This window comes from Ornithorhynchus anatinus, chromosome 17 (genome assembly GCF_004115215.2).
Source record: "Ornithorhynchus anatinus isolate Pmale09 chromosome 17, mOrnAna1.pri.v4, whole genome shotgun sequence".
In the NCBI taxonomy this organism is placed as follows: Eukaryota; Metazoa; Chordata; class Mammalia; order Monotremata; family Ornithorhynchidae; genus Ornithorhynchus; species Ornithorhynchus anatinus.
This window is the reverse complement of record NC_041744.1, coordinates 44,372,359-44,397,139: the sequence shown is the minus strand read 5'-3', so window position 1 is coordinate 44,397,139 and position 24,781 is coordinate 44,372,359. Positions and strand designations below refer to the sequence as shown.

General features: G+C 43.7%; 1 protein-coding gene across 1 annotated transcript; it reads left to right on the top strand.

Annotated features, from left to right (window-relative positions):
• Positions 1–16,958: 16,958 nt before the first annotated feature.
• Positions 16,959–21,335, top strand: LOC114817986 (NKG2-D type II integral membrane protein-like). The gene is made up of 3 exons (XM_039914569.1): positions 16,959–17,107; positions 18,979–19,082; positions 20,983–21,335. The coding sequence occupies exons 1-3, from the start codon at positions 17,102–17,104 to the stop codon at positions 21,101–21,103; spliced, it is 231 nt and encodes a 76-aa protein (XP_039770503.1). The 5' UTR covers positions 16,959–17,101; the 3' UTR covers positions 21,104–21,335.
• The last annotated feature ends 3,446 nt before the right edge of the window (positions 21,336–24,781 follow it).

Genomic DNA, 24,781 nt, shown 5'->3' with positions numbered 1-24,781 from the left:
TGAGGAGGGAGGGCATTCCAGGACCGAGGGATGACATGGCCCAGGGGTCGACGGTGGGATAGGCGAGACCGAGGGACGGTGAGGAGGTGGGCGGCAGAGGAGCGGAGCATGCGGGGTGGGCAGTAGAAAGAGAGAAGGGAGGAGAGGTAGGAAGGGGCAAGGTGATGTAGAGCCTTGAAGCCTAGAGTAAGGAGTTTTTGTTTAGAGCGGAGGTTGATAGGCAACCCCTGGAGGTGTTTAAGAAGGAGAGTGACATGCCCAGATCGTTTCTGTAGGAAGATGAGCCGGGCAGCGGAGTGAAGAATAAACCGGAGCGGGGCGAGAGAGGAGGAAGGGAGATCAGAGAGAAGGCTGACACAGTAGTCTAGCCGGGATATAACAAGAACCTGTAGCAGTAAGGTAGCCATTTGGGTGGAGAGGAAAGGGCAGATCTTGGCGATATTGTTAAGGTGAAACTGGCAGGCCTTGGTAACGGATAGACTGTGTGGGGTGAACGAGAGAGACGAGTCAAAGATGACACCGAGATTACGGGCCTGAGAGACGGGAAGGATGGTCATGCCATCCACGGTGATAGGGAAGTCTGGGAGTAGACTGGGCTTGGGAGGGAAGATGAGGAGCTCAGTCTTGCTCATGTTGAGTTTTAGGTGGTGGGCAGACATCCCGGTCAGTGGTAATTTCTTTGAGTGTTTAAACACTCTTTTGAGTTTTAAACACTAAATGTAGTGTTTATTCTCTTATCAATGTGTGTGTGCATATGTGAGTGTGTGCACATACCTACTTGAGTGGAAAATGTAGAAGCAGCGTGGCTTAGTGGAAAGAGCATGGGCTTGGGAGGCAGAGGTCGTGGGTTCTAATCCTGCCTCCACCACTTATTAGCTGTGAGACTTTGGAAAAGTCACTTAACCTCTCTGTGTCTCAGTCACCCCATCTGTAAAATGGGGATGAAGACTGTGAGCCTCACATGGGACAACCTAATTCCCCTCTATCTCCCCCAATGCTTAGAATGGTGCCTGGCACAAAGTAAGTGCTTAACAAATACTATTATTATTATTAATATTAATTAAAAAGAAGAAAAGAGTGTCTAGAGAAGGAAATAAAAAGAAATAGAAAGTGAAATATTTCTGGCAAGACATGGAGAAATGGGTAAAGGAATATGGAACAGCAATGCACTTTTGATTCTCTATAACTAATTTAAAGGTACCTGAAATCTGGGCCTTCTTGGTTTTAAAGAAATACATGATTGTTAAACTTATGATTTTTATTGTTTTTACATTATTAGGTATCTCTCCCATGTAGCACATTAGGGTGGCTGACAATTTGCTGCCTTCCACTGCTAGTTACACTCAAGGAGAACTTGTTGGACAGATCTGAAGAAAGGATCAGTCCCAGAAATAAGATCCAAAGTGTCATATTTTCCATAAACACTCATTTAGAGATGAAGCATGGCCTAGAAGAAAGAGCCCAAGAGTGGGAGTCAGGAGACCTGGATTCTAATCCTGCCCTTTCCTACTAAGTGAAATTGAGCAAGACATGAAACTTCTTTGTGCTTCAGTTTCCGCATCCTTAAAATGGAGATTAAATCCTACTCTCTCCTGCTTTGATTGTGAGCTTCATATGGGACAGGGACTTGGTCCAGCCTGAGTCTTCTATCTACCCCAGAGCTTAGTACAGTGCATGACAGGAATAGTAAGTGCTCAAGAAATGCTTCATTATCTTTGTTATGATTATTCTTTTTGCCTTAGTTTCCTCTTCTATAAAATGAGGATTGATTACTTACTATCATGGAATTTGTTAAATGTTTACTGTGGGCCAAGAACTGTACTAAGTGCTAGGATAGATACAAGCTAATCAAATTGGATACAGTGGCTATCCCAAACTAGGCTCACAGTCTAACTAAGAGGGAGTAGGATTTAATCCCACTTTACAAGTGAGGGAATTGACGCACAGAGAAATTAAGTGACTTGCCTGAAGTAGCACAGCAAACAAGTGTTGGAGCCTGAATTAGAACCCCGGTCCTCTGACTCCTAGAGCCATGCTCTCTAGCTGATCTCTAAACCGCATCTGGGGCAGGGATTATGTCCCAGCTGCTTAACTAATATATACCCTTGTGCTCAACAGAGTGCTTGGCATACAGTAAGTGCTTCACAAATGTCCCTCATAATTGTTATTATTAGGAAATGATGTCTCTGTTGCTAACCCAACTGGTTCTCATTTCTTAGCCTGAGACAGGAGGTTTCTCCCAGTCCCACGGAGCAGATAGGTAGGTACACAGTCTCTGCAACCCCACTGCCACCATGGAGTAACTCATAGACCAAAGAAGTTTTGTCTGAGGCTTCCTGCTGGGTGGAACTGGGGCAGAATTCAGAACCCAGGAGCTATATCTAGCCCCCTTCTCTAAAGCCCTGGCAGAATGCTCATTCTTGTTATGGCTTTCACAAAGCTGGATTGATTTGTAATAATAATAACAATCATGATTCCTGTTAAGCACTTACTATGTGCCAAGCACAGTTCTAAGCACCGGGGGAGAGACAAGTTAGTCTGGTTGGACACAGTCCCTGTCCTGTCCAGTGCCTGACTAGGCCATGCTGCTTCTAAGTGTGTGCTGTGTGAGCCAGCTCATCTTTATAATAATTATGGTATTGGTTAAGTGCTTATTATGTGCCAAAGACTGTTCTAAGCACTGGGGTAGACACAAGGTTATGAGTTTGGACACAGTCCCTGTCCTGCATGGGGCTCACAGTCTAGGTAGGAGGGAGTGGTATTTAATCCTCATTTTTCAGAGGAAATTAAGGCAGAGAGAAGGGAAGTGACTTGCCTAAGGTCACACAGCAGACAACTGGCAAAGCTGGGATTAGAACCCAGGTCCTCTGACTCCAAGACCTGTGTTCTTTCTTTCCACTAGACCATGCTGGTTCCCATGCTGGTTCTCACGCTGCTTCTCAATGGGAGCAGCTAACTCTCCCGCAGTCCCCGGTTATCAGGTGGTATCAGGAGAAGGGAGCAGTGCCAGCTGGGGAGTAGCAGGGAAGATGAGCAATATGGAAGAAATAAAGAAATGGTGACACCAAACTTGGGGGCTTTTGGAACATAAGTAGGTTTTTGTTGTTATTGACTAGCATGACAAAAATAGGAGGAGATTTAGGAGGGATGACAAGGTCAGCTTCAAGACATGTTTGTGGTGCCGGTGGGATAGCCAAATGGGGATGTTCTGGATGCAAGAATGTCCCCAAGATATAAAGCAGGCTTAAAAAGTGGCATAGGTGATTTAAATGGGGATGGAGGAGGAGTTCGGAAATGATGACCACATATAGAAGAAAGGAACTGGAACTCATGAGACTGGCAAACTCAAGAGCTATGGCCTACTTTTGTTGTGTTGCTGACCAAATACAATCTTGTGATGACAAATATCATATGTCTCCTTCCAAACAAGAGAAAAACATCCCGGATGTATCCACATTCTAAACTGAGGCATTGATGCATCATATTGCACCAAGGGGGCTCAATAAAGTATGGACCATAGTAGCCTTTTGTGGAGCAGAATGGTGGCTGGGTCATTTCTCCATCCTCTCCTGAAGATTATTCTGCCCTTAGAACCACAGTGCCGCCAAGCCACCAAAACAGCTGAACATTAAGGTAAACTGGAGAAGAAAGACTTCTAAGAAGCTCTGCAGCAACATCACAGCATTCCTGATGAAACACAAAAATTCAACTACAGTCTCAATCTCTATATTGAATGGGCATTTCTCCATGATGCCGTATTGTGACCTAGTAGATAGAGCATGGGCCTGGTCGTCAGAAGGACCTGGGTTCTAGTCCTGGTTCTGTCATTTGTCTGCTATGTGACCTCGGGCAAGTCACTTAACTTCCCTGTGCTCAGTTCCCTCATCTCTAAAGCGAGGATTAAGACTGTGAGCTCCATATGTGACATGGACTGTGCCCAAGGTAATTACTTTTATCCACCTTTTAGAACAGTGTCTGGGACATAGAAAGTGCTTAACGAGTATCATTAAAAAAAAAAACTATTTAGATATGGGACCCAGCCTAGAGAGATCACCGAATTAGATGAATATAAATGTTTGAGATAGAAGGCCCTCTTTCTGGAAAAAATGGACTGGACAAGCAGCATTTTACACCAACCGAGAACTTCAGACGGGAGTGAGTCTTTCAGAAATCTGTGTCATTACTCGCAAATCACATTACTGAAACATCTGCAACAAGCGGCAGGATGCTAAGCGGGCCAACTAAGCACTTATGTAAGCTCTTCCTCAACAAAGGGACCACTGAGGAAATGCCAGAGACTCTCATATCCTCTATATCTTCAGGAAGAAAGGCCACAGATCTGATGTTGCAGTTATTGAGACATCTCATCTCTATTCCTGGCAAAATCCTAGCCAGCGCTCTCCTGGATCAGCTACTGAAGAATGTTGTCAACCAAACAGTCCCGGACTCATAATGTTGGAGAATGCAGCAAGAGACCTGGATGGAGAGTTTCACTTCCTTACCTCTGAGAAACTCTTCCAACAGACCTTGAATATCATCCAAAGTCCCAGAGACAGACATTGAAGAATTTCCATATGCAGATAATTGTGACATAGAGGTATACACCCAGGAAAACATGCAAATATTGAACTCTACTTTAGCAGATCAGCCAGGAGTTACAGGACAATAGTAATAATAATTATTATTATAGCATTTGGTAAGGTCTTGCTTTTTGTCAATCCCTGTTCTAAGGTCTGGTGCTAATCAGGTTGGACCCAGTTAATCATGTGGACACAATCCCTGTCCCACCTGGGGCTCGTAGTTTGACTAAAAGGAAGTAAGATTTAATCCCCATTTTACAGATGAGGAAAATGAGGCCCAGATAAATTTGTAATTTACAAGGTCACACAGCAGACAAGTGGCAGAGCCAGTATTAGGACCCAGGCTTCTGGTACACATGAAGAGGATAAGTGACAGCAGGACCCCTAAACAGCTGTCAACTCAGAAATAGGAGCCCAGGGAGGACAGAGGCAGCATTTCAAGGACAGTGGAATTGACAAAGCTGCATCCTTGTGAGTCATTTACCCCGGATAGGTCAGCATGGTATTCTGCAATCAAGAAAGGAACAAATTATGGAGGGCAAAATCTATGTAAGGAAATGGAAATGAGTAGGCAAAGGAGAAAACTGCTTCAGCTGCTGCAAACACAAATATGACATAACAAGGGAGAGTCTTTTGGGGCCCTCATTGTAGCTGGACTGTGAATCCTGCATTGGCCTTATGGATTCCACATGGACTCATTGGTGATTTTCACCATCAGCGGCATCTTCTTCAAATAGGAAAGACAACTTTATACATACCCATTCCTCCAGACTCCTTACTCGTGCGCCGTTGCTCCATTCACCATAACAGATAATCCTGGGAATCCTTTGTCTGTTAAGCTCAACTCTGACTGTCATTGCCTCGATGCATGTGATCCCCCAACGTTGTGGGATCTCAGAGTCCAAGATGAGCTGCGGCTGTTCTATTCCGGCTACCTGCCTAGTTGGGCGGAGATGGAGCTGATCAAGTTGCTGGGATTCTCTGAATACTCTGAAAACAGCAGGCTGATTCCTCTTTCCTTCCAGAGTCAATGTTTCAGCACTGCAAATGCTGGCACAGCTTCATCAATGAGAACCTTTTGGCGAACATTCACTGCCCAAACAGCAGAATCTTTTTAAGGGCCTTAACGTTCCACACCACTGAGGGATCCCTTTTGAGTGGCTGCTGTGGTGTTGGGCTTTGGTTGGGGTATGATTTTTATCTTTTTCATACTGACTGACAATTCCTGTTACTCTGCCTTCAAGCATTCTCAAATCCCTATACTAAAAAAGCCTTCCCTGGATCCCACTGTTCTCCAGCTATCGGCTCACCTCCCTCCTATATACGCCCAGACTCTCAAACAGATTGTCAGTATTGGCCGGTTCTCTTTGTGCTCCTCTAACTCCTTTTAGGACCCTACTATAAACTAGTTGCATCCTCCTCCCCTGAGAGACTACAGACTTCCAGGGTGACCACTGCCTACCTCCTTTCTACATCTACTGAACTCTATCTAAATCCTCCTTGACTTCTTGACTGCTTTTGCTGCAGACCATTCCCTTCTTTTAGAAATGTTTTCTAACCATGATTTTACTGACAAACTTTTCTCACTGTTTCCTTATCTTTTATGTCACTCCTTTTCAGTCTTTTGCTGGTCACTCCTAATTCTCGGTGTCCTTTAAGGCTCTGTTTTGGGTTCATTCTTCTCACTTGACACTCACCTGCTCCCATGATTTCTACTGCCATGACCATGGAAATGACTTCCAAATCTATCTCTCTGGCTCTGATGCCTCACTTCTGCAAATATTCATTTCCTCTTGAGCTCAGGGCATTCCCATATGAGTGATCCCCACCAACGGCCATCACGTTTTCATCCTTGGTTCCATTTATGTAAAACGTGCCAGTCACCTGCTCTTTGGACTTCAAAATGAAAATGTATAATAATAATTACGATATTTGTTAAGCACGTACTATGTGCCAAGCACTGTTCTTAGCGCTGGGGTAGATACAAGGTAATCAGGTCATCCCACATGGGGCTCACATTCTTAATCCCCATTTTACAGATGAGATAACGGACCCACAGAGATGTTAAGTGACTTGCCCAAGGTCACACCCAGCAGACAAGTGGCAGAGTGGGATTAGAACCCATGTCCTCTGACTCCCAAGCCCGTGCTCTTGCAACTAGGCCCTGCTGCTTCTCTGCATTTCATTTCAAAGACCATTTTAAACTAAGAAATGTGTATTTTCACTTTCCAGTTCTTAAAATAGTCACTAGTAAGACAGAATTTTTAAAATGGAAAATAATACTAGTTTTTTTTCTATTATCTGATTTGCTGTAACATATCTGCTGACCCATCTGGATATATAGCAGCACTGTGATCCCAGGAGTATGTGTTCCATGATGTCTTTCAATAACTGGTCCACAAAGACACTGCTAAGGAAGTCGGGACCTTTTTTTCTGTTTTGTAGGGTCTTACCTTTGAGAGGAGAAAGTTTGTTTAGAAGAATAATGGAGTATTGTTGCCATCTCTTCTGGGTTCTCTCCTGGCATGTGGTGAGATTGAAATCATCTCCATCCAGTGATCACGTGATAATTTGCAGGCCAATATAAATCTTGTAAGGAACTATGGAAGTTCTTAATTTGAATAGCCTTGGATCTCTTCCACCTCACTTGTCCGTATGAGGCAAACGTGTTACATAACTTAATTCCTAGGTGCTGGTTTCTAAAAACCTCTTTTTTGTCTGAATCTTAGTAACTGCATGCATTCACTGATGGAGAGCCTTTACTGCTGCAAGTTGCCTTTTCATTCAGAGTCCTTATCAGTCATGCAATCAATCTTGGTGACTGAATCAAAGCCCGGCGTCTTGATTTCTGGATGGTGGCAGGTGAACTAGGTCCCAGGGATATGGCCATTCCTTTGCTAGTTTTGAGGAGAGTGGGGTTAGACCTCTTTGTTCCAAAAATTCTCCCTCAAAGTAATGTTGTGACAGATGTAGTGTTGTTATGGAAAATGCTCATTTACTGCACTTCTCCTTCAAAGGTGACACTACTAAAGGGGAGATTTTTATCACTGAGTGTGGTTGTGACTGATAAAAACAACTGGGAACTAACAACCCCAGTCCTTTGCTGACCTTTTGCATTGCTCATGGCCCCTGACTAATTATTTTTTCAACCCTCCACCATGCCCAGAAGGGAAAAGTAAGGGAAGGTAGAGGTATAGTTCCTCCCAGCCTGGAATCCAGCTGTGTTCTTCTCATAGACCTGGGGTAACGGAGAGTATGCATGAAGTTGCTTAGGAAATTCTTGCTCTCATAAAGCTAGGTGAGAACAGAGAGATGCTACTTCCCTGCCCCAGTGGTCCCCAGTGGGTGTGGCAAACTACAAAACAGCAGCAATGACGAGAAAGCTTCCTGTGCAGTGTCAACTGGCCCGTCGTGCAGTGAGCAGCTACTCCATTCTCAGCTCCCAGGACAGTTGGGCTAAACAGCAGATCTCTGGGGTCGTTGGTCTGAATATCTCTTTCTTGGGGGATTTGATGCCATGGATAGCTGAAACTTTTTTCTGCTCACTGGATTCCTGAAATCCCAGTCCCGCTGGTCTACTCCAGTCACAAGTAGGGCCTCTTGGACCCATTGCCCCCAGAACGTCTCCTCCAAACAGGTATTTGTTTCCTTTCTTTCTCCTCTCCATACTGACTGAGCAACAGCAACCCTGATAGACAATATGTGTGTGTTTGTGTATTAATGTGTGTGTGAATTCTGATTTAGTGGGAAGAACTTTCATTCATACTCAGAAGTAAAAATTGGATATTATGAGATTTTGGCGTTTGTAGAATTGTTAGTGGCATCTGGTTTTCTAGTGGTCAGAATCTTCTTTCTTTTCTTAATTCATCTTCAGTGCATGTGTTGCCCAATAAATGAGAGCATATAATGGGAGAGGTTTGGTCTTTAGAGAAGGATTTGCTATTTCAGATCAGAAATTGATATTTAAATATCTGACTCGTGGTGTGGAGAAGAAAATCCCCTTAACTCAAAAACCAGGCACAGGAGGACAGTGCCTGAAACAGCCATCACCTGAAAGGTTAATTTTTAAATGTGCATAAAAAGACAAAGGAGTATCATGAAATAAGTACTTTTCCCAGTTTACTGTGACTTAAACGATGGAACTGAAAGAAAATTTAAAACAAAACTTATCCAACTGTTGAAAATTGTGAATATCACTGGGTCCTTCAGTTTTCATTTAACCATTTAACTGCTCCAGAGATAAGTTTTCTATTGCTCTTATCTTGGGAAAAAATTCTCATCTGTATGTAAAGGCTTAAGAGTCTTCATCTGTGGATGGAGCAGGCTATCATACCCAGCCAGTCATTACCTGATCCTGAAATCCTCTCTGAGATCAGATAAAAAGGTTAATTATCAACTTGAGAGTTTTCATGGAATAAATGGTTAATAAAAGCACTCAGGCATCTTTTAGTGGTTGTCCCCACACTCCAAGGGAAATAACAAGAGGAAGGAGGAAAATCTCCTTAGTAATCTCCATTTTCCAGACGATCAAAGGCCTGTATTTCCAGAAGCCTTGCGGTGGGAACAGTTAAAAGACTAAAAGCGAGTTCTTTCTCAGATCTTTTTTCCATGGTCGAGTAGACTTTCTTTCACACTGTTTTGGGCTGAAAACCTTTTTGGGGTTTTGTTGTTGTTTTTCCCCCAGTTTAATGTTTTAAAGAGGGCAGAAATTGGGGTATTTAGATTTAAATAATTCTGTAGCTTTCCCCTGTCTTGGTCTTTGGAGCCTGTGAGTATTTATCATCCTGTGGAAACTTTGGATCTGGGAACTCATTCGCCTCCATGGCTTCAAAAACAAGTCTATGCGGATGATAACCAAATCTACATCTCCAGCCCTGATCTCCCTCCCTCTCTGTAGTTTCACATTTCCTCCTGACTTCAAGAAATATCTTCTCAGATGTCCTACCGTCACCTCATGTTTAACACATCCAAAACCAACTTCTTATCTTTCCACCTAATCCCTGTGCTCCCATGACTTTCCCATCACTGTAGACAGCACTACCATCCTTCCTGTCTCACAAGCTTTTGACATACCCTTGGCTCCTCTCTCTCTTTCAAGCCACATATTCAATCCAACACTAAATCCTGTCAGTTCTACCTTCACAATATTGCCAAAATCTGCCCCTTTCTCTCCATCCGAACTGCTACCAGGTTAATAAAATCACTCATCCTATCCCACCTGGATTACTGTATCAGCCACCTTGCTGACCTCCCAACCTCTTGTCTCTTCCCACTCCAGTCTATACTTCACTCTGCTGCCTGGTTCATTTTTCTACAAGGACACACAGGACATGTTTCCCCACTCCTCAAAAAATTCCAGTTTGCCATCCACCTCCACAACAAACAAAAGTTCCTCTCCATTGCTTTTAAAGCATGCAGTCATCTAGCCCCCTCTTACCTTACCTCACTCCTGTCCTACTGCAGCCCAGCAAGCACACTTCACTCCTCTAATGCTAACTTTGCCACTGCGCCTCTTTCTCATTTATCTCACCACCAAACCCTCACCCACATCTTGTTTCTGGCCTTGAATGCCTTCCCTCTAATATTAATTAATTAATGTTGGTATTTGTTAAGCGCTTACTATGTGCAGAGCACTGTTCTATGTGCTGGGGTAGTTACAGGGTAATCAGGTTGTCCCACATGAGGCTCACAGTCTTAATCCCCATTTTACAGATGAGGTAACTGAGGCACAGAGAAGTTAAGTGACTTGCCCACAGTCACACAGCTGACAAGCAGCGGAGCCAGGATTTGAACCCATGATCTCTGACTCCTAAGCCCGTGCTCTTTCCACTGAGCAACGCTGCTTCTCAACAGACAATTACTCTGCCCCAATTCAAAGCCTTAATGAGGGCACATCTCTTCCAAGAGGCCTTCCCAACCCACTTCTCCTCTTATCCCACTCACTTTTGTGTCACTCTGACTTGTTCCCTTTGTTCATCCCCCCTCCCAGCGGCACTGTAATTAGCTGTAATTTACTTATATAATTGTTTTCCTCCAGCTAGACTGTAAACTCACTGTAGGCAGGGAATGTATTGGTTTATTGTTTCATTGTACTCACCCAAGCACATAGTACAGTGTTCTGCACACAGTAAGTGCTCAATAAATGCAAATGAATTAATGAATAAATGAATCTTTACACCGTGGGCCCTAGGTATTCACCACATTCTCACCTCTTACAGCACTTACGTACATATTAGTAAACTATTTCTATTAATTGTCTCCCCCTCTAAACTTTAAGATCATTGTTAACAGGAAACATGTCTACAAATCTGTTGTATTATACTTTTTCAAGCACTTAGTACAATATGCTCTGCACAAAGTCAGTGCTCAAATATCATTATTTGATTGATTTTTCCATTCAACAGAGATCATTTTTTTGAACTTCAAGTAAGTCTGGATAGAAATCTGGCAGACAGTTTCTTATCTTTGGAGCCTCTTTGAATCTTCCCTCTCATTCCACATAGCCCGCTGCTCATGATTTGTACTCTAGTTTGGTACATACAGAGGGGTTGGAGATCACAGGAGAATTTCAAAGTTCCTGTGACCTGCCTGAATCCCAAATCCTTGCAATGTCCCACCTCCAACTCCCTGCTTGCAGGTCACTTCATCTGTCCCAGTGCAAAGAAGTCTGCACTCTTTCCCTTGCATTCATCTCTCCTCCGCAGAGATGAGTGTACCACCAGTTGTCTATACGGAGTTGAAACGCAAAAAGCCCTCTCAGTCCCTGCCCAAGAGACCAAAGACTGACAAGAGCAAAGATTCGTCATGGGAGCAAGAACTAAACTATGCTGATTTGAAACTACATAGACCATCTCAACAAGAGAGCAAACACGGGAGAGTCAAGGTCAAAGGTATAACATGTTCTATGCAGCTGGCTAAGCAGGCTTAGACATTTCCGTGGTCACAGTCAAACAGGGGCAAGAATGAGATTGTAGGGGGGATTTCGCAAGCCCAGGATTGACTGGTTCTCCTAATACCGGAATCACCCCTGAAGAGTCTTCTTCCCTTAATATCCACAGAATTCTACTGTTCCCATTTTCAAAGTCCTTCTAAAATCCCATCTTCTCCAGAAGACCTTGCCTAACTAACTCATCTCTCATCTCTCCACCCTATTTCTCTCCCACTGCCTCTACAATTTCAAATTGCCTTTCTCCTTGAGAATTCACTTCCTAAACACTTAGGTATATGTCTCACGCCCTGCACTTCAGGGCACTAATGAACAAATCTTTAAACTCTGTTTCCTCCCTCTTCCTATGATATACTTTCGATCCCTCTCCCTCATTGAATCCCAAACTCCAAGAGGGTGGGAATCATATCTAACTTATTTTAGTGTAGTCTCCCAAGTGTTGAGTACAGTGGTCTGCATAGAGTGTGCACCTAGTAAATACTATTTACAGCTGGATTGACCGATCAAAGTACATCTTCTAATCAGTGTGCCCGACATATCAATGAAAAAAATGGTAAAGTGTCTAGAGCAAAAAGGGCAGCAATAGCTTCCTGTGGAGAGGAAATGTGTTTACCAGGTGTTTAACACAGTGCTCTGCAAACAGTAAGCACTCAATAAATATGATTGATCTATTAAATAGGTTCAGAAGAAATACATTAATACTTGACATTCTGTCCTGTCTGTCAGAGTCTTTCTTTACCCTTGGTTTTCTTTCACTCTCTTTTCGATACTAGATGTGTCCATCTACACTTCTCTGCACCTCTCTCTCTCTCGTGCATCTTTGTCAAAGCAGGTGAAAAAAAGGATATAAATCTGCGAGCCCCAGGTGGGTCGTGATTATCTTGTATCTCCTTCAGCACTTAATACAGTGTTTGGTAAATGACATTTAACAATTACCATAATTATAATTTTATGATAACTATTATTATTACTGTTATCATTATCCTTAAGATACCAGTCAGAGGGAGAAATTGGGATGGCAATGACAGAACTGGCTTTCAAGGGCATGAGATAAGGGAAAGATCAACAGAAGGGAGGTGTTTTCATTCCGTTCTATTCGGGGATCCAGAACACACTTGATTGGAGAGCAGTGTCATGTTGTTTCATTTTTAAACACTGTTATTTCTGCTTATAGACACATCAGCCTCAAAATGGAAACTCACTGCAGTTACCTTAGGGCTCTTCTGCCTTGCACTCCTGGCAACAGCAGGTATCCTGACTATTCAGGGTAAGTAACCACTGGTTGATGGGAAGATCAGTCCCATAATAATGAACCAAAGGTCGATGTTTCCCATAATAATAGACTTGCTTCTAGGAAATGTTACCACTATGCTACTCTTGATTTTTGTAGTGATTCAAAGACTCTCTCAACCAATCATTCAGTGGCACTTCAATGATTCTTCAATCATTTCTCCAAATACCACAACCAACCAGACAGGTAGGTGTGCACATTTTGCAGCTTAAATAACCTTCCTGGAGCAGCTCAGAGATGGAGATTGAATTAGTCTGAGGTCACAGTGCAGGGTGGAGTTGGGGATAGAACTCAGAGCCCAGGAACTGGACCCATTCCACTTCTCTTCTTACAAAAATGCTTATTCTGGCTCGAAGTGTAATAATAGTGGAATTTGTTATTAACTGCTTACTTGTGCCAAGCACAGTACTAATAGCTGGGATAGATTCAAGATAATCAGATCCTACATGGTGTCACAGTTTAAAAAGGAAGGAGAATAGGTACTGAATCTTCATTTTGCAGATGAGGGAGCTGAGTCACAGAGAAGGTCCCACAACAGGTACATGGAGGAGTCAAGATTAGAAACCATGTCCTCTGCCTTCTTGACCTGTGCACTTTTTAAGGCCAAGCTTCTTATAGACAATGCTTTAATCTGAAGTAAAGCAATGTATTTTGGGTGATTCAGCCTGTTGGAGTAAGAACAGATCACTCTTCTCTCCTCCTCAATTCTTCATCAGGGAATGTGTTTGATCCAGGGATTCATATAAGCAAACTTTAGTTAGGGTAAGTACTGGTCAAATTCAAGTAGCCCATCTATGCTACTCTGGACATACCATGCCATATTTTATTTTCCTTGTTGGCTGGTGAGGAGAAGGAGAGGAGATAGGGGCTGAGGTCCGGTTGGAACCTGACATTGTCTGGCAACAAATTCGGATGTTTCTATCTTGACAACATCCCTAAAATCCTCCTTGTTCTCTCCATTCAACTTGTTACTATGCTGACCAAAGCACTTATCATTTCCTGCCTTGCCTACTACATCAGCCTTTTTGCTGAGCTCTATTCCTGTCCTCTCTCTAGTCATACATCACTCTGCTGCTTAGATCATATTTCTGAAAAACCATTCACCCCGTATTTCTCCACTCCTCAAAAACCTCCAATCATTACCCATCCAACTTTGCATCAAACAAAGCTTTTACAGCTCCCTCTGTCTTATCTTACTTTGTTAATCTGCTACTCCAACCCAACCTACGCACTCCACTCATCATTCATTCATTCATTCAATAGTATTTATTGAGCGCTTACTATGTGCAGAGCGCTGTACTAAGAGCTTGGAATGTACAAATCAGCAACAGAGAGAGACAGTCCCTGCCCTTTGATGGGCTTACAGTCTGATCGGGGGAGGCAGGCAGACAAGAACAATGGCAATAAATAGAGTCAACCTACACTCTGTACCTCGATCTCATCTACTCCACCAACAGCCTCGTGCTCTTTTCCTCCCTCTGGCCTGGAGCTTCCTCCCCCTTCACATCCAACCATCCACAACGCTCCTTCAAAACCCTCCTAAAATCATATTTCCTCCTAGAGGCTTTCCCATTCATTCATTCATTCAATCCATTGTATTTATTGAGCACTTATGGTATGCAGAACACTCAACAAAGACCTTGGGAAAGTACAGTTCAACAATCAACGGTCACATTCCCTGCTCAGAGTGAGCTTACAGTCTGGAATGAGGTATACAGATGTTAATACAAATTAACAAAATTACAGATATGTACATAAGTGTTGTGGGGCTGAGCAGGTTGAAGAGCAAAGGGATCAGGTCAGGGCAATGCAGAGGGAGTGGAAGAAGAGGAAAAGCGGGGTTTAGTCTAGGAAGGCCTCTTGGAGCAGATGTGCCTTCAATAAGGCTTTGAAGTAGGGGAGAGTAATTGTTTGTCAGATTTCAGGAGGGAGGGTGGTCCAGGCCAGAGGCAGGGCATGGGCTGGGGTCAGTGAGATAGGTGACATTGAAGCACAGTGAGAAGGTTAGCACTAGAGGAGTCTAAAGTGAGCAGGTTGTGTTGTAGAATGAGAGAAGTGAGGTGAGGTAGGAGGGGGCAACACTGTGGAGTGCTTCAGAGACATGGTGAGTTTTTGTTTGGTGTGGAAATGGGTGGGCAACCACTGGAGTTATTTGAGGAATGGGGTTACATGTCCTGAATTTTTCTGTAGAAAAATGACCCAAGCAGAATTATGGACTAGAGTGGGGAGAGACAGGAGGCTGGGAGGTCAGCAAGGAGGCTGATGCCAGGAGGGATAGGATGAGTGATTTTATCAACAATGGTAGCAGTTTGGTTGGAGAGAAAAGGGTGGATTTTGGCGATGTTGTGAAGGTGGGACTGACAGGAATTAGAGATGGATTGAATATGTGGGTTGAATGAGAGAGAGGAGTCAAGGATAACAGGAAGGTTACAGGCTTCTGAGATAGGAAGGATGGTGGAGCCATCTGCAGTGATGGGCAAATCAGGGGCAGGACAGGCTTGGGTGGGAAAATAACCTTTATTTCCCCATCCACTTCCCTCTTTCCATTATGCACTTAGCTGTGTACCCCTTAAGCATCTTGATGTCACCCCAGTCCTACAGTTTTTATGTACATATTTTTATACTTTACTATTTTCCCTATCCCTAATCTATTTTAACATCTGTCTCCCCCTGTAGACTGTAAGCTTTGTGGGCAGTGATCATGTCCACCAACTCTGTGAATGGTATTTTCCCAAGCAATTAGTGCACTGTTCATTCATGCATTCAGTGGTATTTATTGAGCGCTTATTATGTGCAGAGCACTGTACTAAGCGCTTGGAATGTACAAATCGGTAACAGATAGAGACAGTCCCTGCCCTCTGATGGGCTTACAGTCTAATCGGGGGAGACAGACAGACAAGAACAATGGCAATAAGTAGAATTAAGGGGATGAACATCTCATTAAAACAATAGCACATAAACAGAATCAAGGTGATGTACATCTCATTAACAAAATAAATAGGGTAATGGAAATATATACAGTTGAGCAGGTGAGTACAGTGCTGAGGGGAGGGGAAGGGAGAATGGGAGGAGTAGAAGGAAAGGGGGGGAAAGAGGGCTTAACTGAGGAGAGGTGAAGGGGGGGTAGAGGGAGAGCAGAGGGAGCAGAGGGAAAAGAGGAGCTCAGTCTGGGAAGGCCTCTTGGAGGAGGTGAGCTCTAAGTAGGGTTTTGAAGAGGGGAAGAGAATTAGTTTGGTGGAGGTGAGGAGGGAGGGCATTCTGGGACCGCGAGAGGACGTGGCCCAGGGGTCGACAGTGGGATAGGCGAGAACGGGGGATGGTGAGGAGGTGGGCGGCAGAGAAGCGGAGCGTGCCGGGTGGGCAGTGGAAAGAGAGAAGGGAGGAGAGGTAGGAGGGGGCAAGGTGATGGAGAGCCTTGAAGCCTAGAATGAAAAGTTTCTGTTTCGTGCGCAGGTTGATAGGCAGCCACTGGAGATTTTTAAGAAGGGGAGTGATATGCCCAGAGAGTTTCTGCAGGAAGATGAGCTGGGCAGCAGAGTGAAGAATAGACTGGAGTGGGGCAAGAGAGGAGGAAGGGAGATCAGAGAGAAGGCTGACACAGTAATCCAGCCGGGATATTATGAGAGCCTGAAACAGCAAAATAGCCATTTGGGTGGAGAGAAAAGGGCTGATCTTGGCGATATCATGAAGGTGAGACCGGCAGGTTTTGGTGACAGATTGGATGTGTGGGGTGAACGAGAGAGTCGAGTCAAAGATGACACCGAGGTTGCGGGCCTGAGAGACAGGAAGGATGGTTATTCCATCCACAGTGATAGGAAAGTCAAGAAGAGGACAGGGCTTGGGAGGGGAGATGAGGAGCTCAGTTTTGGCCATGTTGAGTTTTAGGTGGCGGGCAGACATCCAGGTAGAGACGTCTTGGAGGCAGGAAGAGATACGAGCCTGAAGGGGGGGAGAGAGGACAGGGGCAGAGATGTAGATCTGTGTGTCATCTGCATAGAGATGATAGTTGAAGCTGTGAGAGCGAATGTTCTGCACACAGTTAAGTGCTCAATGGATTGAATGTCTTCTCTCCCAGGTGAAAGTGCCCAGGTTATAGAGATGAATTTCACTGAGAAACTAACCCATTAACTTTATCCAGGGTGTCACTGTGGCCCTTGCCCAGAGAAATGGCTCCTACATAGAAAGAGCTGTTACTTCTTTTCTGAAGAAAAAGGGACATGGAGTCAAAGTGAAGCTGCCTGTCAAACTCAGAATTCCAGTCTCCTGAAGATAGAAAACCAGAAAATGGTGGTATGTTCTTTCTTTCAAACACTCCACTTACTGATTTGGTGATCCTGGTGGTCAAGGATAAAGCCACTGATGGTGTGTTACCCAGGTTAATGTGTAAAACTGATAATACCAGGGTGGGATCTCCATTCCCCATAGTGGTCAGCTGGAGACTTCAGGCACTGCCTGAAAATCATGTCTGTGTGTGATGGCCTCCAGCCTCATAGACTACCTAATACCTCTGCCCACGGGGGTAGCATTCATTCATTCATTCATTCATTCATTCATTCATTCATTCATTCACTTATTCATTCAATCATATTGACTGAGTGCATACTGTATACAGAGCACTTCATTAAATGCTTGGGAGAGTACAGTATAATGATAAACAGACACATTACCTGCCCACAATAAACTTACAGGCTAGAGGGACCACTTCCCTCTCTGTCCCTTACTAAGTACTGGGGTGGATAGAAGATTATCAGTTTGGGCACAGCCCCGGTGCCAGCGGTGCCCAAAGTCTAATTATACCTGTGGTCTTTGTTAAGTGCTTATTACTTCGTCAAGTCCTGTACTAAATGCTGGGATAGATTCAATATAATCAGGTTCCACATGGAGTTCACAGTCTAAGTAGGAGAGAGAAAAGGTATTGACTCTCCATTTGGCTGATGAGGAAACTGAGACACAGAGAAGTTTTGGGTACTGGAGAAGAGACCCGTATACTGGGAAGTTTGGTGCCTGTGACCCACTAGGAAGATGCAGGGCTTTTGGAGGCTGCAGAGCCCTTCTTTGTTTTCAGGGAGGGAGCAGAGATGGGATGTAAGGAGGCAGACCCAACAGGAGAAGCTGGGGGGGCCGGACGCTGCCCAAGTCAGAGGAGACATGGGAGGATTGCGATGCTTGACTCCCAGGATTTGCATCAGTTGCAAGGTCAAATCCTGTTTCCAAATAGTATAAATATGCATGCCAAATACTCAGCCAAACCCTTGCCCACGTCCTCCCTCTTGCCTGAAACTCCCTCCTCCTTCCTATACAGTGAACCATCTCTTTCCCCACCTTCAAAGTCTTACTGAAATCACACTGTCTCCAAGAGGCCTTCCCCGTCTAACTCCTTATTTCCCCTACTTCCTTTCCCTTCCGAGTCATCCACGCACTCGGAGCTAAACCCTTTAAGCTCTTAGATCCATCCTACCTCACTTAGACACATATCTATAATGTATCTGTCTACCCTTCTAGACTGTAAGCTCCTCGTGAGAAGGTTCCATGTCTACCAACTTTCTTTTACTGTACTCTCCGAAGCACTTGTACAGACCTCTGAGCACAATAAGAGTTCGATAAGAACCACTGATTGCTTTGATTGATTGACTGATCTCACCCGAGACGAGCCTCATTAGAGTCCACATTCTTCCCACCAATACCACCATTTCCTACCTGGTCACTGCCTGTTCTGATTTACATTCATAGGGAATTAAACTCCAGCTCCAAGGAGTCAGGGGCCAGTGCAGAATTCTGCTTGTTCAACTGGGATTTAGCAAATTGGGGTCATTTGGAAAAGTTTAAATAAAGTAAAAGACCTGAATCTGGTCTTGTAGGAAGGAATTTCTCAAATTGGTTGTGTGTTTTCTGGGAAATCGGCCCTCAGTTGCAACCCAGAAGACTTCGCTTGGCATTTGTTTGGGCCTACAGGAAGAACAACTGAATAACATGGGGATAACTGCTCTGTGAAGGAAGACACACAGGTAGCAACAGCTTTTCTCAAAGGATCTGAGCCCTTGCCTTGTTCCCAGAAGGCTGGATTAGCTGCATTCATCAACCTGCCTATCGCAATCTCCATGTGTCCAAACAAGTGGGGAGATTAATGTTTACTTTGATGCTTTCTTCTTGATTCCCAACAGGACTTCTTATTCCGGTTCAGCCTCTATGGATGGATTGGACTCTCACGACACAAAGCATCAGGGCGTTGGAAGTGGACAGATGATTCAGATTTACTTCTAAACCTGTAGGTTTCTAGATCGGGAGAATTTCCACTATCCTCTCTGAGTTTATTCCACAAAACAGTGAAATCTTTCCGATTCACACTAAAGAGTGGGAGGTAGGCCAATGGCAGACTGACTGACTTTAGGTAAGTCTCAATTGATGAAGTGTATTTTTAAAATGTGACAACTTCTAGCTCCGGTCCAGCTATACAAAAACCTAAAAATTGTTATTATTAGTTGTAATAACAGTAATAGTAGTAATACTATCATCATTATCATTATTAACTGGAAGTCAGGGGTATTCTAAGCAGGCCTCAGGCCTGTGGATACATCTCCTTTTAGCACAGATGCAGACAAGAATAGTTACTACTTCAGTAATATCATGAACTATCAGCTCATGGATATAAAATGAGCTGCAGGCAGGAAGGTGGGCTGAGGAAGGAGCAGTGAAAAAGAGGAATAAATTTTGCTCCCTCTTTTGCACGGAACAGACAAGGAAAATTGAAGGACAGGAGCCTGAGGTGTGGGGGTCACTAATGGCATTTGAGAACACCAAGGCTTGAGATACACACAGCATCACATCTGTTTTACCAGAGTCAAGAAAGACCTGAAGATGTCATAGGCACCATCTTGGGGAGTTTGCCCAAGGCCATCTGACACCTAAAGACAAAACCACTTCCAAGTCACAAAATAGAGCAACTGGAGTTGAGTTGGAGGGAAACTAGGGCAGTGTAACTAAAAATACTTAACATAAAGCCTTCTGGAGTGGTAACAGAACCAGATCAGCTTATATTTTATCTACCCCAGTACTTGGCACATAGTGAATGCTTAATAAATACCACTATTATTATTAGACAAGTGACAAGACTAGCTGAAACCCAGACCTTTTGAGAGTCACAGATGGGGGGAGAAATACAGAATATTTGACCTTACTTCCAATTTTACCCCCTATCACTCTTTCTCCCCTCCCACTCATCCACCTTTACTCCCTTTATCTCTATCTTTAAAATATAAGACATTCCCTCAGTTCTCTTCCTTCTATTTCTTCTCTTCTTGAGAAGCAGCTTGGCGTAGTGGATAGAGACTGGGTCTGGGAGTCAGAAGGACATAGATTCTAATCCCAGCTCCACCACTTGTCTGTTGTGTGATCTTGGGCAAGTCACTTCACTTCTCTGTGCCTCAGTTACTTCATCTGTAAAATGGGGATTAAGATTGTAAGCCCCATGTCGGATATGGACTGTGTCTGACCCAATTTGCTTGTATCCAACCCAGTGATTAGTTCAGTGCCTGCCACGTAGTAAGTGCTTAAAAAATACCATTATTATTCTCTATTTTCTCCAACTCCACTCCATCTTGCTCACTTCATTCCTCTCTAGCCAGCCTAGTCACTGTACCTCTTCCCTCTCTCTCTCTCCCTCTGCCTACATCTTGTTTACGCATTCCTTCCCTTCACATCCAGAAAACCACTGCTCTCCCCATTGTCAAAGCTCTTTCAAAATTGTATTTCCTCCATGAGGCCTTTCCTGACTAATCTCTTCTCCTGACCCTGTATCCCCAGAAGTTGCCACTCCAGCAATTCTATGACACCTCAGTCCTTGCGAACTCAGACATACATACCACCACCTTAGATAATTTTATATTCTATTCTTTTCCCTGATCTGTCATTCATCTTAGTGCCTGTTTCCACCACTTGATTACAAAATCCTTGACACAGCAATCAGGTCTGCTATTTTAATTGTATTATCTTATGTTCCTCTTCCCCAGACCAACTGTATTCCTCCCGTTACCTCAGTGTTCATATCTATACAACAGGGATCACATTTCAGTACCTCATACTCTGTGACATCTTATAGCAGTGGAGTCAAGCAGTGTGTGAAAAATTGTTCTAACAACTTCTACACAAATAATTTTTTTCCACCACAGGTCCAAAGTAGTCTTGAAGGGAGAGGGTAAAGACTGTGCCAAATATACTTCAACCTATCCAGTTTTTGCTGAAAATTGTACGTCTACCCTGAAGTACATCTGCAGGCACAGGATTCCGTAGCCTTCTACTTCAGAGCACATGAACTGGTTTGAAAAGATTTTCCTTGGATGGTCCTAAATCCTGTCATTCCACGAGTTTGCAGATGACCTCTGTTAGAATCAAAGGGAGTCACAGTGAAAGCGTGCTGGAAATGCAGTATTCAAGGGAAGTACCAAATTCATTCAAGAGGGCATTAAAGCCAACCCAAATCAAAAGTTGATTCTGTAAGGGGTCGGGGACTTGCTATGAGATAATAAACACCTCATTACCTCCATCAACCTTCAGATCCTTGATTTTATGCAACACACCTCCGCATTAGCCCAAAGTCATAAATTCAGTAAATGATTTGTAGAGGAAAGTCATAACATTCTGCAAAATTGAACTAATGAATCAACTAATCAATTGTACTCGGAGTGCTTACCTTGTATAAAGCGAACTGTACTGAGGTCAGTATAACAATATACTAGAGTTGGTAGACATGTTCCTTGCCTGCTACCTGCTCCCTTTACTCCACTGAGACCAAACTCTCCAGGCTCACTGATAACATCCTTCTTTCCATATTTACTGGCCCCTACTCAATCCTCTTCTTTCTACATCTTACTATTGACCCTTCCACCTCAAATTCTTTCTCCTTCAAGTCCCCAAACCACTGCTTTTCCCATCTTGAAAACCCTTCAGAAATTGCATCTCTTTCAGAATAACCTGAATTAATTTTCATTCTCTCAAATAGCATCTCAATATTTTTGCACCATTTCTACATTTAATTAAGCATCCATAACATGTCTGTACATATCTATTTATACACTTATACCTATCTCCATATAAAGAGAAGCAGCATGGCTCAGTGGAAATAGCACGGGCTTGGGAGTTAGAGGTCGTGGGTTCGAATTCCAGCTCTGCTACTTGTCAGCTGTGTGACTGTGGGCAAGTAACTTCACTTCTCTGTGCCTCAGTTACCTCATCTGTAAAATGGGGATTAAGACTGTGAGCCTCACATGGGACAACCTGATGACCCTGTATCTACCCCAGCGCTTAGAACGGTGCTCGGCAGATAGTAAGCGCTTAACAAATACCAACATTATTATTATTACCCCAGTGTGTAGAACCGTGCTCTGCACATAGTGAGTGCTTAACAAATACCCACATTATTATTCTTATACACTCTACTCTTTAATCACTTTCTCATTCACAAACCCTTCTTTCCATTCTCTTCTTCCCAATATGTGTATTGATTGCCTACACCCACTGTCTCATGTTCTTCTCCATTCTCTCCTTGACTCCCTTCAATCTGACTTCTGTTCCCTTTACTCCACAGAAACTACCTTCACAAAAGTCACAGGTGATTTCTTCCTTGCCAAATTAAATGGCCTCTACTAAATCCTAATCCCCAAGGGCTTCTCAGCTACCTTTAATACTCTTGACCACCCCCTCATCCTGGACACATTATCCTGTCTCACCTTCGCTGACACTGTCCTCTCCTCGTTCTACTTCTATCTCTCAGGCCGCTGATTCTCATTCTCTTCTATGGGCTCCTCCTCTGTCTCCCACACCCTAAGTGTGGGTGTCCCTCCTGGTTCAGTTCTGGGACACTTTCTATTCTCTATATACACCCACTCCCTTGGAGAACTCATTCACTTCCACGATTTCAACTACTATCTCTATGCAGATGATACCCAAATCTATATCTACAGCCTAATCTCTCCCTCTCTCTGCAGTCTTGCATTTTCTCCTTCCTTAAAGACATTTCTACTTGGCTGTCTAGCTGACACCTCAAGTTTAACATGTCCAAGCAAAACTTCTGTGTTCCCACATGAACCTTATCCTCTCCAAGATTTTCCCATAATGGGGGCCAGCACCACCACCCTTCCTGTCTCACAAGTCTGTAACCTTTCATTCATTCAATAATATTTATTGAGTGCTTCCTGTGTGGAGAGCACTGTGCTAAGCTCTTGGGAAAGTGCAATACAACATTAATCAGACACATTCCCTCACCACAGTGAGCTTGCAGTCTAGTGGGGGAGAAAGACATTAAAATAATTAAATGGATTACAGATAAGTAGATAAGTGCTGTGGGGTTCACAGCAGGGATAAAGGAAGGGAGCAAGTCAGGGTGATGCAGAAGAGGGCGAGAAGAATAAAAGAGGGCTTAGTTAGGGAAGTTATTTTAGAGGGAGCTGTGCCTTCAATAAGGCATTGAATGGGGAGAGAATAATTTTCTGTTGGATTTGAAGAGGGAGGAGGTTCAAGCCAAAGGTAACATGTGGACGAGAGGTCGGCAGGAAGATAGATGAAATCAACACATATAGGAAAAAGGTTAGCATTAGAGGAGTGAAGTATGAGGGCTGGGTTGTAGTAGGAGAGTTGCAAGGTGAGGTAGGAGGGGGTGAGGTGATTAAGTGCTTCAAAGGAGGAGGAGGAGCTTTTGTTTGAGGCGGAAGTGGATGGGCAATCATTGGCGTTTCTTGAGGAGTGGGGATTCATGTCCTGAATGATTTTGTAGAAAACCTTTCCAGGTAGAGGAGTGAAGTATGGACTGGAGTGGAAAGAGGCAAGAGGCTTGGAGGTCAGCAAAGAAGTTGATACAGTAATCGAGGCGGGGTAGGATAAGTGATTGGAATAATGTGATAGTTTTTTGGAGGGAGAGGAAAGGATGGATTTTAGCAATGATGTGGAGGTGAAATGGATAAAATTGAGTGATGGGATTGAATATGTGAGTTGAATGAGACATGAGTCAAGGATCACACCAAGATTATGCATTTGTGAGACAGGAAGATTGATTGTGCTGTCTACAGTGATGGGAAAGTTAGGAGGACAGGGTTTGGGTGGGAAGATAAGAAGTTCAGTTTTAGACATATTAAGTTTGAGTTGACAGGAGGATATTCAAGTGGAGATGTCTTGAAGGCAGGAGGAGATGTGAAATGTGGTGGTGGGATGAGGGTTTGGCGATTCCTTCCTCATGAAGGCCCCCAAGCCAGTCATTTCAGATGTTTCCCCCTGTGTCAGTCACTTCACTTATGGACTCAGTTACCTCCTCTGTAAAATGGTAGTCAAGCCTTGGAGCCCCACGTGGGACAGGGACTGTGACCAACCCAATTAGTTTGTGTCCACCCCAGCGCTTAAAACAGTGCTCTGCACACAATAAGTGCTCAATAAATACGATCGAAAGAATGAATGAATTAATCATCCTCACCCAATGCAGGGACTTCAGCTCCACTCCCAGTCAGCTCATTTTGGGCAGGGAACAGGTCTACCAACTCTCTTATACTGTACTCTCTCAAGCACCTAATACAGTGCTCTAGACAGAGTAAGTGCTCAACAAAAATAATTGAGTGGTATAATTAACGTCTCAGCTTTTACTTTCACCCTCCATGAGGTACCTCATGGATTATAAGACTGAATCACTCCATATAATAGTAGTCTGAAGCTTTCAGAAGCATTCCACTAATCCACAGCTTCTGGTGACGCTTTGACCCTTAATTTAATCTGAATAGAGGGAAACTGATAATACAAAGGTAAGAAATAGAATCGGGAAACTATATTGCCATAAATTATTCTGGAGAACCAATTTTTCCCCACGAGGGTTCCTGTCAGCTAAAAAATTCATAGAGTTTTATCATGGAAAAGAAAGTGAGTCAGAAAAGGAAATTCCTTTAACATACTCAATGGTAGCTTGTCCTTTGGTTCGATTACAGTGCTGCT